At 42.0% G+C, this 16,938-nt stretch overlaps 1 protein-coding gene across 1 annotated transcript; it reads left to right on the plus strand.

The window, feature by feature from the left end:
* The first annotated feature begins 2,321 nt into the window (after window positions 1-2,321).
* Window positions 2,322-7,798, plus strand: LOC145351341 (putative G-protein coupled receptor 139). The gene is made up of 2 exons (XM_080200960.1): window positions 2,322-2,388; window positions 6,870-7,798. Exons 1-2 carry the CDS (start codon window positions 2,322-2,324, stop codon window positions 7,796-7,798), a joined length of 996 nt encoding a protein of 331 aa, XP_080057086.1.
* The last annotated feature ends 9,140 nt before the right edge of the window (window positions 7,799-16,938 follow it).

Genomic DNA, 16,938 nt, shown 5'->3' on the forward strand with positions numbered 1-16,938 from the left:
AAGATGACTGAGGACATGTGATCTGGTTCTCAGAGCATCGGAATGCTCTGTGAAAGGTGGAATTCAGGGAACAAATGCTGAGACAGCTAAGACAGGGGGTACAATAAGGTACAACAAACACCGTGGAAGACTGGTGGAACTGCATAAGAACATAAGAAATAGGAGCAGGAGTTGTCCATCTAGCCCTTCGAGCCTGCCCCGCCATTCAATAAGATCATGGCTGATCTGTCGTGGCTCAGTTCCACTTTCCCGCCCTCTCCCCATAACCCTTAATCCCCTCTCTTATCAAAAACCCATCAACCCGCGTCTTAAAAATATTTTGCGGGGCAGCCTCCACCACTTCAACGGGCAGAGAATTCCAGAGATTCACCACCCTTTGAGTGAAGAAGTTCCTCCTCAACTCTGTTCTAAACCGCCTCCCCTTTATCTTGAGGCTGTGCCCCCTAGTCCTACTGTCTTTTTTGAGCGGGAAGAGTCTCTCCACCTCTATCCTATCCATCCCATTCATTATCTTATACGTCTCAATGAGATCTCCCCTCATTCTTCTAAACTCTAACGAGTACAAGCCTAATCTATTCAGCCTCTCCTCATAGCTCAACCCCCTCAACTCCGGCATCAACCTAGTAAACCTCCTCTGCACTCCCTCCAAGGCTAAAATATCCTTGCGTAAGTACGGCGCCCAAAACTGCACACAGTACTCCAGCTGTGGCCTCACCAATGCCCTATACAGCTGCAGCAAGACCTCCCTACTTTTATATTCAATCCCCCTCGCTATGAAGGCCAGCATCCCATTCGCCTTCCTGACCACCTGCTGCACCTGCAAGCTGGGTTTTTGCGACTCATGCACAAGGACCCCGAGGTCCCTCTGCACCGTCGCCTGCTGCAGTTTTTCGCCACGTAAGTAATAGTCCTTCCTACCATTATTCCTACCAAAGTGGACCACCTCACACTTGCCAACATTAAATTCCATTTGCCATTTCCTGGCCCATTCGCCCAACCTATCTAGATCCTTCTGCAGACTCTCCACACCCTCCGCACAATTTGCCGTTCCCCCAATCTTGGTGTCATCAGCAAATTTCGACACCCTACTCTCGGTTCCCTCCTCCAGATCATCTATTGGAAAACACTAGTGAAGAAACGTTGTGAACGATGTTCAGGGTGGCTCAGGTTGGGAAAATGCAAAATAAAAATAAAGTAAGTACAGTCAATGAAAAGACTATCCCGTTTAAGAAATAGAAACAGTCACTTCCACATAAGATTACGAAAATTACAAAAAAAAACGAAAAAGTAGTTTGGAGAGAAAGGCTTTGGATGAAACATATAAAAGTCTCAAAACCAAAGAGCGACAGAACGTTAGATTGAGAATAGCAATTGTTGGAGATGCATGTGGAAAAGTTTGGAAACTGATCCAGCTAAAAAAAGGTGCAGCTCCATGATCCTTAGACATGTAGTCCTAACTATGAAATTGTTACCCGCATTTTTCAAGGAAATAAATTCAATTCACATCAAATAATTTTGCAACATCAAAAATGGTGACATTGAAAACCACAACAAAAACAATGAATGAAACTCCCACCACATAAGGAAACATCTACAAGACATGTATGAGTGAATGTCGTCATATACTCCAGAAAGTTAAGCAATGGCAAGAAGAAACGACAAGGACGGGATATTAATGAGTTTTGGATGCTGATATGAATGTATGAAAATGAAGAAGACTAGGAACCAATATGCAATCGATTATTTAGGAGGAGCGGCATGGTAGCACAGTGGTTAGCACTGCTGCTTCACAGTTCCAGCGTCCTGGGCTCGATTCCTGGCTCGCGTTACTGTATGTGTGGAGTTTGCACATTCTCCTCGTGTCTGCGTGGGTTTACTCCGGTTTCCTCCCATAGTCCAAAGTTGTGCGGGTTAGGTTGATTGGTCATGCTAAGAAATTGCCCCTTAGTGTGTCCAGGGATGTGTTGATTAGTGGGTGTGATATGGGGATAGGGCCTGGGTGGGATTGTGTTTGATGCAGACTCGATGGGCCGAAGGGTCTCTTTCTGCACTGTAGGGTTCTATTAAGATTATAGACACTTGAAAGAATTTAGCTGAGACAAAATTGAAATGGTTTGGTGATGTGTTTTGGAGAAAGAAAGGGACTGTTGTGATGTATCAGAAAAGTTTATTTGTTAAATGATTGTAAATAATGTCACCGAGGATTACACGTGTTGGGCTCCCTGGAGCTTTGGTACGAGTATAAATATAGATTCCCTTCCAGTGCTTCATCATGCGTCAGTGCTTTCAGCTGCTCCAGAAGTCATCCCTTCTCACAGAAAATGAAACCAGTTATTCTGTTGGTGAAAGAGATTTACTACCCGATTCTCACAGCTGTTGGGCTTCCCGGTGAGCCATTGAAACCATTTGTTGTTAATTGATGTAAACTGTGTATTTTTTATTGCAATTTATTGCATAAGGGAACGTGTTTCCAGCATTTTATAATGGATAGTTACCGGGGCGAACTCATAAGCAGTTTGATCGCACCATCTGTGATTCCCTTCATCTGGAAACCTTACTAATGTGATCATACTATTCACTGAATGTTCCTTAAATGTGACCGAAATTCTGACTGTCCAGTCGTTCAGCACAGAGTGAGATCCGCAGTCGCTTATTAAATGTTTGCTTGGGATTCAATTTTTAACACCGTTTTTATTGAGAATTTTCAACTTTATATTCTGTGCGATTTGCAGACAAATTCCCAACACAGTGCAGAATGATCATCATTTCACATATATACATAGAGAAGGCAAGCATAGATTAATGAAAATAATTCAAGGAGACAGCAATCATGGTCACTGTCTTTGTTGCCGCGCTTTCTTTTGCATGAATATTGAGAGGATAACAGAGAAACATTGTGTGAGAAATCAGGGCAACATAGTAAGGCCACAAAAACATTTCACGATGGTGCACACTTTTTCACGGGCTAATACAATAAAAGAAAGTCTTTGGGACAAGGCGCGTTGGAAGGCAGCATCGAGATAGGGGATAACCCTGTATGCTGATTTCCCTCTGCTCAAAGGGGATCCCAGTACCAAGAAGATACACCACCACCCTCCCCCCCCCCCCTCCAGAAAACCAGCACAAATATACTCGAAGTTCAAAGACCTATCAACCATGAACGGGCGAACACCACTACATATCTTCCCCACCCTCTCACTCATCACAAGCGACAAAGGCAAGAAAAATCCAGACCACTCCTGGTTACCTGCATACGCAAATATTGGATAAGCACAGGATTTCTTAGAGGCTGAATTTTTGACAAAGACAACAAAGAAAAAACATATCAATATTCCTAATGGGCTGTCCTCACCAAAAAATATGATTTGAAGCAATTTCAATAATTACTATATCTATCCATCCAACTTCCACCATGCTGTGACGCTATTCTTTCTCATCGGTAAAGCAAAGGTCCTGCAAAGTAATTAACTCATTCTATGCAATTGGATAGGGTATATAAAATTATACATATGTATTGCATGAGCTTTAAGACATACAAACTACTCAGAGTGCTGGCCGAGAAGAAAAAAGTAAGAGGACACACGGCCCGCAACGCAGGTCCCCCTCCCCTTCCACTGGCGGATCACCCAGAGGAACCCCCATCAGTAAGGATAAAAATGATAGCAATCCAGAATTTACAGGATAACAATGTATCAGCCAAGGGGAAAAGAGGAAAATGCCAAGCATTTATGCTGTGATGATATTTATAACGCTTACAGGAATGCATATTCTGCAAGTAGTCAGTGTGTCTGGGAAGAATGCAGCTCAGGTGCTGTAGATGCAGAAAAAAAACCATACCGTGTTTGCTTAGGAAGAAGGTAATGGGATTCTGTTTATAAATGGAAATCTCGCATGGCTTCGGTTGAAGAAATGAATTGTATGCTTAGGTTGGTTGACAGGGTTATATGATAATATGGTGGGAGGATCTATGTCTGTAGCAGGGATTTTGTGCTGGTTTAGTTTCAGTTTCGAGCTTTTTTCAGTTGTAGCTAGGGCTTGTTGGAAGCTAGCGGTCGGCAAGTTGCCCTGATACTCAATTTCTCTCTGGCACTTCAAGTCAATCTGCATGTCTTTTAGTGAGTATGTTTATGGTTGCTAATTGTACTTAATGTGTAATTGTTCATCTGTAAGACAATTTTGATGATTTAAAACAGAACAGTAACAAGTGAGAAATTAAAGTTGTTTCCTTTCATTTTTAAATATTGCTGATTTTTAATGGCAAAGCTGTGTCCCTTTGTTAGGACTAAATTTAAACTATGCTATGAATAAAAATTATCTTGATATAAAGATGCCTATTTATCAGTGAAATTCCTCCTGGAGTGAAGCATCCTGTCCTCATACTTATGCCAAAATAGAAAAAATGCTGTGTTCTGGTCTGGCCTCATAATATACCTTGGTGTTCTGATCCATGACAATATCAGCGTGCAATGCATCAACTTATCAGGATAAAATACAACATCACATAATCCGGAGTGTCACAAGAAAAACATGTTCAATATTACAGATGAACTGTAGGATATAATCCACTCATGGAGCTGGAAAAAGGCTGCAACCATGACCATACTGAGAGGCACGGTGGCACAGTTGTTTGCACTGCTCTGCCAGAGCGCCAGGGATCTGGGTTCAATTCCGGCCTCGGGTCACTGTCTGTGTGGAGTTTACACATTTTCCCTGTGTCTGCATGGGTTTCCTCCAGGTGCTCCAGTTTATCTGCAGAGTCCAAAAAAGTGTGGGTTACGTTGTTTGGCGATGCTAAATTGACCTTAGTGTCAGGGGGATTAGCAGGGTAAATATATGGGGTAATGGGAAGAGGAATTGGATGGGATTGTAGTCGGTGCAGACTCAATGGGCTAAATATACTCCTTCTACACTGCAGGTATTCTATTTAAAAAAAGATATTATTGAGAAACATCCAGAATCGTGCAGAACTTCACCAAATTCTCCACTCGTCCATGATGCCATAATCCCAGAGCCCAGATTAGGCATAAACCGGGCCCCTAATGGGCGAGGAACATTCAACACAATCCTGCCTCCCACACTTCTCAACAAGCATTGAGGTTAAGACAAAGCAAAGCCGCTGGCCGATGTCTCCAGCCGAACACAGATATCAAAACTGGATGAAATGTCCTTCATGGAACTCAAGACACCCAGTGCTGAAATCTAGATTATGCAGGCGTAGTACGCAATTCTCAAACTCAGCTAAGAATCCCACTGCAGCTCTTCCTCCAACTGCGGGCATCAGTTCATGCATTATCTTCATCTGGCGAAGTTCCCTTCATTAAATAGGATGCTCAACACACCATGCAGCAGGATTTCCAAGGTCGAAGGTTAGCTTCCACCAAAGAAACAGACTTCGCTGGAGGCCATGCTCCTGTCTACATCAATGGGGATAAAATGGAAATGGATAGAGGCTTCATTTTCTTGGTGTCCAGATCATTAACTTGTTCAGGTTCCTCCACACTAATGTTTTCTCAGGAGGCTAAGGAAATTTGGCTTGTCCAGTAAAGCTCTCACTATTTTTACAGATGCACCATAGAAAATATCCTTTCCAGAAGTATCACAGCTTGTTATGGCTCCTGTTCCGTCCAAAATGCAACAAACTGCAAGGTGTTGTGGACGTTGCCGAGTCCACATAAACCACCCTCCCTTCCATTGATACTGTGTGCACTTCGCGCTGTCTTTATAAAGCACACAGCATAATCAAGGACCCTGTGCACCCGAGCCGTACTCTCCTTCACCTTCTTCACTGGAAAAATAATTTGAAAGACTGAGATCTCTTTCCAACCAACTCAAGAACAGCTTCTTAGAACATAAGAAATAAGAACATAAGGAATAGGAGCAGGAGTAGGCCATCTAGCCCTTTGAGCCTGCCCCGCCATTCAACAAGATCATGGCTAATCTGAAGTGGATCGGTTCCACTTTCCCGCTTTCTCCACATAACCCTTAATTCCCTACTGCCATCAGACCTTTCAATGGACCGACATTATATGAAGTTGTTCTTTCTCTACACCTGAGCTATGACTTATTACGCAACATTCTGCACATTTTCCTTTCCTTCTCCACTATGTAGTCTAGCATGCTTTGTCTGGATAGTGCGTAAGAAGCAATACTTTTCACTGGATAACAATACACGTGACAATAACAAATCAAAGCTGATCAAATTAAATCAAAAAGAAATGATAATGTTAATTTTGGTGAGTGTTCATAATCTGTGGCTGGGACCACAGTAGATCTCCCACATTTTCAGTCAGAGAAACGGTCATCATATTGTTAGAAGTCTGACAACACCAGGTTTAAGTCCAACCGATTTATTTGGTGGTAAACTCATAAGCTTTCGAGGTTTCCCTCTTGGTCAGGTGACCTGCTGTTGTCAGACTTCTTACTGTGTTTACCCCGGTCCAACGCCGGCATCTCCACATCATCATATTGTTGCCAGTTGCACCACCCGAGCCTGGGCATGCTCAGCTCCAATGCCGCCATTGTGAAGCAGGCCTCACCCAAGCCAGTCCTGGCTGCAAGTCACAAAACAAGCATTTCTTCAGCTTTCCATGGTAAAAACAAAAAAAAAGTTTTTTTTTCCCCAAAACATTGGTCGGATTATGTCGCAGGTTCAACTACTCATATTAGGTCAAAAGAGGGATGAAAAGATGAGCAGCTCTAGAGCTGGTGAAAATGTAGCATTCTGGTGCTCAAATCATGTGACTGGGGCCTTCCAATTTTGATAACCTCATGGAAGGAATTTAACTGGTCACTACAAGTATTTCCGTGTCTTTTTTTCACCAGACACTGAAATGTTATTTACCTTCTCTATTTCTCTCTCTCTCCTACAGGAAACATAATAGCGATTATAATCCTTTCCAGAGCAAATTGTGGTCTTTCCAAATGTATGTCTGTTTACATGCTGGCTATGGCGACAGCGGATCTACTGGTCATTTTCATCAATGTAATGCTCTATTACATTTTCAGTTATCACTTTCCACTTTCATTCTTGTCCCAAACTCCTGTGTGCAGGGCCATTCTATATATGACTATTGTCAATCTCGATTGTTCTGTTTGGTTCACAGTCTCATTCACGTTTGACCGATGTGTAGCAATCTGCTGTCAGAAGCTTAAAATCAAGTTTTGCACCAAAAACGCTTCAATCGCTGTTGTAACAAATGTGTCGGTGCTGGTCTTATTAAAAAATATTCCAGTTTTGTTTGCATATGAACGTCAACAAATAATTAATAATATGCAGTGGGGTTGTCGGACGAGTTTGGCTTTTTTGTCTTCATCTTCAGGTAGAGCGTACGTCTGGTTTCACAGTGCTTGGGCTCTTTGGCTTCCTTTTTCTCTAATCGTTTTGTTTAATTCTTTAACTGTCCGATGCATTTTGGTGGCCAATCGGGCCCGCAGGAGACTGCGGGGTGACAGGAATAAAGGTCTCAGCGATTCCGAGACGGAGAACCGAAGGAAATCCATCATTTTGTTGTTCACTGTATCGGTCACTTTTATATTGCTCTGGTTGACATACGCTGTGAGTTTAGTAACTACCAAACTGACAAACACCGTTCATTACCGAGGCAACCGCACAAACCCTGCATATATTGCCACTGAAACCGGGGCTTTCCTGAAGTTGTTGAGTTGCTTTCAAAACCCGTGTATATATGCAGCGACCCAGAGCAAATTCAGAGAAGAATTGAAGAATGTGGTGAAATATCCATGGAGACTAATTCTAAGGTTAGTGGGGAGAATGAGGATTTTTAAATATCTAATTTAGCAAAACCTACTTGAAAATCTAAACATGAAAACGTTTTCCACCTTTGCACGTTTTGTTTCTGATAAAACGTAAGTGGGTTCATTTAATGGGCACATTTTCACCATGGTCCATCATTTGGTTGACGTAGATATTATTTTCCACGTTCACGTTTTATGTTATTTCAGCGTAGTAACTAACAAACTGTCATCAGCCTGTATTATCGAAGCCCCTGCCACTGCCCCAGAGCTGATGGGAGATATTACAGTCTTTGCCATTCCCTTCTTTGCTCTCCTGCGCATTTCCCTCATAGACAAAGCGTTCCTTTGAATTCATTCCACAAATCTTCAAACTTGCACCAACTATTCCCTCCTTTGCAATGATGGGTGATCTGTCAACGGTTGCTATCCAGCTATCTGCTCTGAGCTTAGAAACTTTTCAAAATAGCGTTAATTTCGGGAAGATACTGGTTGTAGGGATTGGATTGGAAAGCTACAAATGCGCGGAGGTGGATTCCAGGAGAGAATAAACAAATTTAAACGGTGTTGGTTGCTGTGAATGTCTGACATCTAAATATTGCAAATCACAAATTGTGATAAAAAGAAAACTCCAGCTTCCTCCCTACCAAATTTTGGCCCTGTCAACACGCTGTAACATAAACTAATTAATTTTTGCTCTCGGTATTCGAGGCCAGCGATTCAATATTGCCGATTTGGCATGAAGCTGCAAACATAACGTTTATCTTTTCTCCGTAAAATTGAATCGGATTTGAAATAGGGATCTCCCGTTTACTCGGCAGACGCTTCGACCAACTAGACCACGCGCTTACTGGCCGCCAAATCTTGGAATATAACGTTCTGGATTGTATCGCTATATTTGGTTATCACTATTATTCACATCACATATTAACAATGAAAATTGAGGACCCGCGTGGAACAGAGAGTAGCTGTTGCTGAGCGGCTTTGTGAAGAAGTGATCAATCCTGGTGCAATGGAGTTTACAGGACAGAATAACAGGAGCAGCACCCGATATACTTAAAAATGAGGTGACAATCTGGTGAAGCTACAAAACAGGACTGATTGCATGTCAAACAACATAAACGACAAGTGATAGGCAGAGCTAAGCTATCCCGCAACCAATGTATCAGAGCCAAGCTCTGCAGCCCTGCAACATTCTGTCGCACATGGTGGTGGACAATCAAATAATTACTGGTGAAGGAGGCCCCGCAAGCATCTTCATCCTCAGTAATGGAGGAGCCCAGCACTCAGTGCAAAAGATAAGGTTGACACATTCGCAGCAATTTTCAGCCGTAAATTCCAAGCGGATGATTCATCCCGGCGTCGTCCAGTGGCCCCCAACTTCAAATACGCCAATCTCCAGCCAATTCGATTCACTCGACGTGATACCAAGAAACAGCTGGAGGCACAGAATACCTCAAAAGCAATGGGCCCTGATAACATTCTGGCAATTGTACTGAAAACTCATGCTGCCAAAATTGCTGTTTCCCAGCCAACTACTTCCACTGCAATTCAATCATTGGCATTTACCTAACAGTTTGGAGAATGTCTTGTGCCCAAATCAGGTCAATTTCAATCCCAGCGTTTACCACTGCATCGGGCAACTCTTGATCATCAGAAAAGTGATGGAAGGCACCATCAGCAGAGCTGTCAGGCAGCACTTGCTCAGCAATGACCTGCTCAGTAGAGCCCAGTTTGGTGTCAACAGAGTCACTCAGCTCTTGACTTCATTGTTTATAACATCGAAAAATGGGCTGAATGCCAAAGGTGAGAAGAGAGTGGCATTCAATCGAGCGTGAAATCAAACAGCCCTTGCAAAATAGGAATCAACAGGCATCGGTGGTAAATTCTCAGATGGTTGGAGTCATCTCTGGTACATAGGATGATTGTTGTGTTGAGGGGGTCAGTGATCTCAACTCCAGTATTTCTATGCAGCCGTCCATCAGCATAGTGTTCTAGGGCCAAACATCTTCAGCTGTTTCATCAATGGCCTTCCCTCTATCATAAGGTCAGAAATGGGGATGTTCGCCGATGATTGCAAAATGTTCAGCACTATTCACAACTCATCAAGTACTGGAGCAATCCATGATTAAATGCAACAAAATCTGGCCAGTACCCAGACCTGAGCTGACAAGTAGCAAGTAATATTCGGGTCACACAAATACAGGGCAAAGACCATCACCATTAAGGGGCAATCTAACTACAACCCCTTGACATAAAATAGTGCCACCGTGATTAAATCACCCCGTGAACATCATTGGGGTTACCATTGACCAGCAAGCCAACTGGATTAGCCATATAAACAGAATGGCTACCAGAGCGGGCGTGATGGTAGCAATAACGCAGCGTATAACTCACCTCCTAACTCCAAAAAAACTATCTACCATCTAAAGGCAAGTCAGGAATGTGATAGAATACTCACCACTTGCCTGGATGGTTGCAGCTCCAACAACACTGAAGAAACTTGATACCATCCAGGACAAAGCAGTTCGCTTCATTGGCACAAAAATCCACTCCCTCCATCACCGACGCTCAGTTGCAGTAGCATGTACCATCTACAAGATGCATTGCAGAAATTTACCAAAGATCCTCAGACAGCACCTTTTAAACCCACGAACGCTTCCATCTAGAATAACAAGGGCAGCAGTTATATGGAAATACCACCACCTGAAATTTCCTCACAAGCCTCTCATCACCCTGACCTAGAAATATATTGTCGTTCCTTTACATTGCTGGGTCAATATCCCTCCATAACGGCATTGTGGGTCAACCTACAGCGCGTGGACTGCAGAATTTGAAGAAGGCAGCTCACCACCACCTGCTCAAAGGCAACAAAGGATGGCCAATAAATGTTGGCCCATGTGCCACGAATTACTTAAACGTATTGAGATTGCTCTGGGGAAATCAAATCCTTGCAGCTCGCTTGTACCTGAAGATTTGAATTTGCAAATGCAAAAGTTCTAACATTCCATTTTGTGCGTGATCAGTGAGCAAAGAAAAAATGCTGAATTCTCCAGTCAATGCAAATACGTGCTTAAAAGATCCGGGGGCATCTGTGGAGGGAGAAACATAGTTCCTGTTTCAAATCCTTATGAATTTTCTTCAGAACTGCGGGGTATTTTTTTTTCTAATTTCAGATTTCCAGCATCCACTGCATTCTGCATTTCCATTCGCAAATCTACATAACTGTGCGCAGGACTGTGAATGATATTGTAACTTAAATCGCACATTGCGGCGGGATTTGGATTAAATCTGTATCCGTCGACCTCCCGCTCTGAATTAATATTGTGAGATTCACACAGTCCCGATCAATTTTATCGCAGATGTGATTTGGGCGCTGGGGTTCCTGTATAAGTCTGTCAATTAGACTGATTTGGAGTGAAATAGAAAAGACGTGTTTCTCTCTTACCCTGTTTGAATGTTAGATTAAAATATATCCCTGGAATTTGGGAATATACTGGAATTGACTACTTCTGATGTCAGTGCCTGTGGAACTGATGAGCTGTCTGTGTTGCTGGGTCTCTGTGTTATGCTGTAGCTAACGTGTGTGAGAATAAACTGCTTTCGTTTTCTATTCTTATACCTCAGGTGGAATGTTCCAAAAAGGTTCAAAGGGGAGGTATGTGATAGGATGGAGAGTTGGAGAGAGTCGATTAAAAATGCGACAAAATGGCTAAAAAAAGAGCCCCTGCATGGTCGAGGGAGGTAATGGGATCAGTAAAGAAACAAACAGTAGCCGTATGAATGGCATGTCCCTGAATGGACGAAAGGAAAGAAAATAAGAGATGAAGCATCTTAAAACGGAACAAAATGGTGGCAGATATTACCATGAATGTTACGGTGTAACCTTATTGTCGTTACTTCAAATATATCGATTAGTATCAAGTGAGAAATGAATTCTGAATCGTTATTAATTTCTAAATCAAACATGGCCATTTCATTCGGTTTTAAACAGTTTTGTTTCCGCAAACTGTTCTCGATCCAATCTACTGATTTTGCAGAAATTCCCATTCAGCTCAGTTAGGTGCAACATCTGTGTTCAGACACTCCCGGAAATACCGCCTATCGGTCGGTGTGAAGAACACTTCTCGGAGACTCTGATATCCCGGCATCTCAGAATGAAGACCGTTGTTCCTGACTCTGAATGTCGCTACGAAAAAACATTTATCTACTCACACTGTGACCCTCCTATAAACACATTTCAAATGTTGATGTCAATTTGGTGCGATGCATTCATTGTAATAAAACATTCTCCTGATGGTGAATAGAATGTTGGTGTCCAAACTGCCAAGCAGGCCGACTCACTAATATGCCTTCAAAGAGAAATCCGGGCTTTGAGTCCCCAGTGACAAATATGTATGCAAAACGTAACTATGAATGTGCGACTGGAGGAGCTGCGGGCCTTCTTCAGTTACCTCGAAGTGACACTTGAAGGGTGGCAGGATACCTTCCCCAAGTGAAGTGATTGTGTTTGAATTCCAATCTAGAATTTATAATAATTATTAAACTGCCAATTAGCAGCTATCTTAAATACAAACATTGAATTGTCCCATGATCAGTATAGTTAAAGCCAATATTCCTCATTACCTCTAGTGGATTCAAACCCTGCCTGTCAATCGGGTTCCCGGGTTCAAATACCCGACTGGGAGAAGATAATCATTATTTGAAGTAACACACAACATTGAAAGTGGAAAAGGTTCAAATACAGATAGGGCAGGTGTAGATAAGGATTGTGTAGAAGTGACAGAGTCAGAAACAATAACTTGAGCAGCAACGTTCAATCCACTGGTTTCAAAGTTCAGAGCCCACACTAAAACCAGAAACGTGACTGCTGAACCAAAGCAGGTATCTTGAACCTTTCTAAGTAACTGATCAGAGCCCACCTGGAGGATTATCCCCCATTCCGGACACCGTTTGCAATATAGTGAATGTCCAAAATAGTCCTCCCAAGTTCAGCATTTAACTTTTTCCTTCCTCCTATTGAATTTTATTGATTTTTAACATATTATTCTGGGTGTTTTTCTTTCTGAACTCCTTTCCTAGCGGAACTTTGTTCCTCAGGAAGTATTTCAATTTGGTTTAAAGGAGGAATAGGTTTGTGACTCACTTCGTTGTATCTTATTCACAATCTGACCATTTTGAAAGTATGTCTGTTTTCATGTTTCCCTCTCCATGACTTACTTGTGTTATAAAGGATTCTTCCAATCGAGCTGGAGATTAATCAAGGACGGTTCCTATATCCCTTGATCTGCTCCGTATTCAATAATCTCTAAACTCAGTCGTGAATACATTGAGCGTGACCAACCAGCTAGGATCGAGAAATTCAAAAGATATGCAAACCTTTGAAGCAAAAAATGTCTTCTCATCGCTCATTATTTCAGCTTCAGGGAGTATACACCTTCAGACACTTGAGTTTATCTAATATTCGATCCTTAGTGATTGGTATTTTTATATATTCCACCACGTTCTTTGAAATCACCCCATTGGATATCTGAAAGATATTTGTAATGTCATTCATGGCGAAGAATGATGCAAAAAATATTTGGAGTATCTGCAATTCTTTGTTTGCTATTATCAATCAACCATGCTTGTTCATAGAAACATAGAGACTAGAAGCGTGAGTAGGCCATTCAGCCCTTCCAGCCTGCTTCGCCATTCATTTTGGTCATGGCTGATCATCAAATTCAATGTTCTGATCCCCCCTTCTTCCCATATCCCTTGATCCCTTTAGCCCCAATAGCTATATCTAATTTCATCTTGAAATCAGGCAACGTTTTAGCCTCAACTACATTCTCTGGTACTGAATTCCACACATTCGCCAGCCTCTGGTTGAAGAAATTTCTCCTCACCTCAATTGTAAAATGTCCCCCCTCCCCCGACTATGACCCCTAGTTCTGGAATATTGACCATGAATATTTCTTTCTGAACCTACCCTGTCTAAACCTATTAGGATTATACACGTTTCTGTAAAATTCCCTCTCACTCTGCAAAGCTGCAGTGCATATAATCCTAACTGACTTAGTCTCTCCTCATATGGCAGACCTGCCATCCTAGGAATCAGCATGGTAAACCTTTCCTGTACTCCCAATATAGCAAGAATATCTCGCTATGAAAGCCAATATACCAGACAGTAGAATTCCTACCATCACCTTAGCCACCTGCTTCCCGTTTACATACCCATTGAAACATTATACACTGTTTTAATGATGCATTAATTCTTTCTCTCAAAATTCATTTTTTCCCTTCTTATGATTTTTAAAGCTTTTGCTGTTGGATGCTAAAACCCTTCCCAGTCCCCGGTTCACTTTTATACCTTGCCATTTTTCATATCCTGATTTTCAATTTCAAACCATCCTTGATCTCCTTTTTAACCATATATTATGTCAATGTTTCTTAGAAGCCTTCATTTTGATTGGGTCAAAACTCCTGCTAGGCATTCTGAAACAGCTGTCTGAATATCTGCCAGTGCTCATCTATTAACGCTGTATATTAGCATGTTTAACTCTATTCACCGTAGACATTCCCCCCTTCCTACCATTATAATTGCCCTTTTTTAAGTTGCAGACATTGGTTATGGATTTATTGCATTCACCCTAAACTGTATCTGGAATTTTATCATTTTGTGGTCACAAGTATTTTGGGATCCTTAGCCACAAGATCTCAAATTAATCCTTTTACATTACACTCAAGTCTAAAATAGCCTATTCCTGGGTAGGTTCCATAACGCAGTGCTCTAAAAAAAAACAATCCCTGATACATGCCACAAATCCCTCTTCTATACTATTCTTGTTGGTTTGATATGTCCAATCAATATGCAGATTACTATGTCCCGTGATAATTACAGTTTCTTTCAAACATGCGCTTGATACTTCCCTTTTAATGCTCTGACTTCCCAAGAGGTCACACTTTGGGAATCTATAAATTACTTCCATCCTTGACTTCCGCCCCTGATATGCATGATTTCAAACCAAGCAGATTGTACAACACTATCAATTGTCTTGATACTACGACTCAGCACTGCTCTGAAACCTTCCTTGACTGGCAACACTTTCCCACCTCCTTTGCCCTTTGACCTGTTCTTTCGGAAGATTGTATGCACTGGAATGTTGAGCACCCAGACCTGATCACCCTGCAATCGTATTTCTGTAATAGCTAATACATTATACTCTATTCTATCAACTCATCTATCTTGTTGCAAATGCTTCGTGCATTCAGGTAAAGAACAGATCTTTTTTTTACAGTTGTTTATAATTCTGGATTTGCTCTGTGTGGCATATTTTTCTTTACGTTTCCTGTCCTGGCTTGTCGCACAATGACAGTCAAGTTTACCCTTACTGTCCTGTGCCACAGTTTGCTGATATTTTGATTATTCCATTAGACTCCTGTTTATTAGCTACAGCTCAGACTTCAACACCATAGTTACTCCGAAACTCATCTCCAACAATATGGCCTGAAACTTGGTTCCTCCCTCTGCGACTGGATCCTGAACTTCCTCACCCACAGACTGCAAAGTGTAACGATAGGCAGCAACATCTCCTCCGTGATCATTTTCAACATCAGTGCCCCTGAAAGCTGTGTCCTCAGCCCCTACTATATTCCTTATACACCTGCAACTGTGTGGCCAAGTTCCCCTCCAACTCGATTTCAAGTTTGTTGGTGACACTACCATTGTTGGGCGGATCTCAAGCAATGATGAGAGAGAGTAAAGGAATGAGATGGAGAATCTGGTGAACTGGTGAAACGACAATAATCTCCTCCTCAATGTCAACAAAATGAAGGAGATGGACATTACGTTCAGGAAGCTTAGTGGAGAACCTATTTCTCTCTACATCAATAAAAACGAAGTAGAAATTGTTGACAGCTTCAGGAGTTCAGCTGTCCACATTGCCAACAATATTTCCTGGTCCCCCCAGGCCAATTTTATTTTTACGGAAGACAACAAACACTCTACTTTCTCAGAAAACTAAGGAAATTTGTCATGTCAGTTGTGGTTCTCAGCAAGTTTTACAGTTAGGCCATTGAAAGCATTCTTTCTTGATGTATCACAGCTTGGTGTGACTCCTGCTGTGCTGAAGAAGGCAAGACACTACCAAGGGTCATGAATGAAGCCCAATCCATCACACAAACCAACCTGCCATCAATTGACTCTGTCTACACTTCTCGCTGCCTTAGAAAAGCAGCGAGCATAATTAAGGATCCAACACACCTGGACATACTCTCTTCCACCTTTTTCCATCGGAAAAAAAAATATGCAAAAGTCTGAAATTACGTACCAACCAACTCAAGAACAGCTTCTTCCCTGCTGCCTTCAGATTTCTAAATGGACATGCCTCGCAAGAAGTTGATCTTTTTCTACACCCTAGTTATGAGTACACTACATTCTGCATTCTCTTCTTTCCTTCTCCATGAACGATATTCTTTGTCCCTATAGCATGCAAGATACAATACTTTTGAGTATATACTAATAATGTGAAAATAATAAATCAAATTAACTCAAACTTTTCGCAAGTCCCTGGAGAAAGAAAGATAGGGAGAGAGGCAGTGCATTCTTCCACCAGTTCCAATCAGCAAATGAGAAATGAACCTAAATTTCGACTTTTCTACGGAGAAAGGAAAGCTTTCTGCAGCCGTATCAGCTGATCTGTCAACCACTTCCAATAATACTCCACTCAGTAATCCCCAAAGGACCATTAAACCCCACGACATTGCACTAGTCCAGATTAACGTCAGCATGATGGCTATTGCTTCACTAGCCATCGGAGGACACCAGTTACAGACGTCGCGGCACCAATTCTAGGACCTGCTTGAAAGCCTGCAGAGAAACACGACTAAAATGCATCTCTTAAAGATACAGCATGGTCACAAAGGTACGGGGCTTTGAGCAGCTGAATGGTAGAGCAGGAGGGGCGGGGTGGGGGGCAGATGGGCGATAGATAAGGTCATTAGTAAGGGGGAGGTGGGAAGAGGAGAATCAAATATCAAATGGTTTAACTCTTGAAAACCCAAAGCGATTGAAAATGGATATTAGTAAAGCTAGAAAGGATTTGTCAGTTTGGGTGGTGGGCGCGGATGGCTGAATAACAACCCCCATAATGGAAAGTAAAGAAATTAATAAAATTATAAGAAAATGTTTAACAACTGTCAAAA

The sequence above is a fragment of the Carcharhinus amblyrhynchos genome, chromosome 13 (genome assembly GCF_965287045.1).
Source record: "Carcharhinus amblyrhynchos chromosome 13, sCarAmb.v2.hapA, whole genome shotgun sequence".
Classification (NCBI taxonomy): Eukaryota; Metazoa; Chordata; class Chondrichthyes; order Carcharhiniformes; family Carcharhinidae; genus Carcharhinus; species Carcharhinus amblyrhynchos.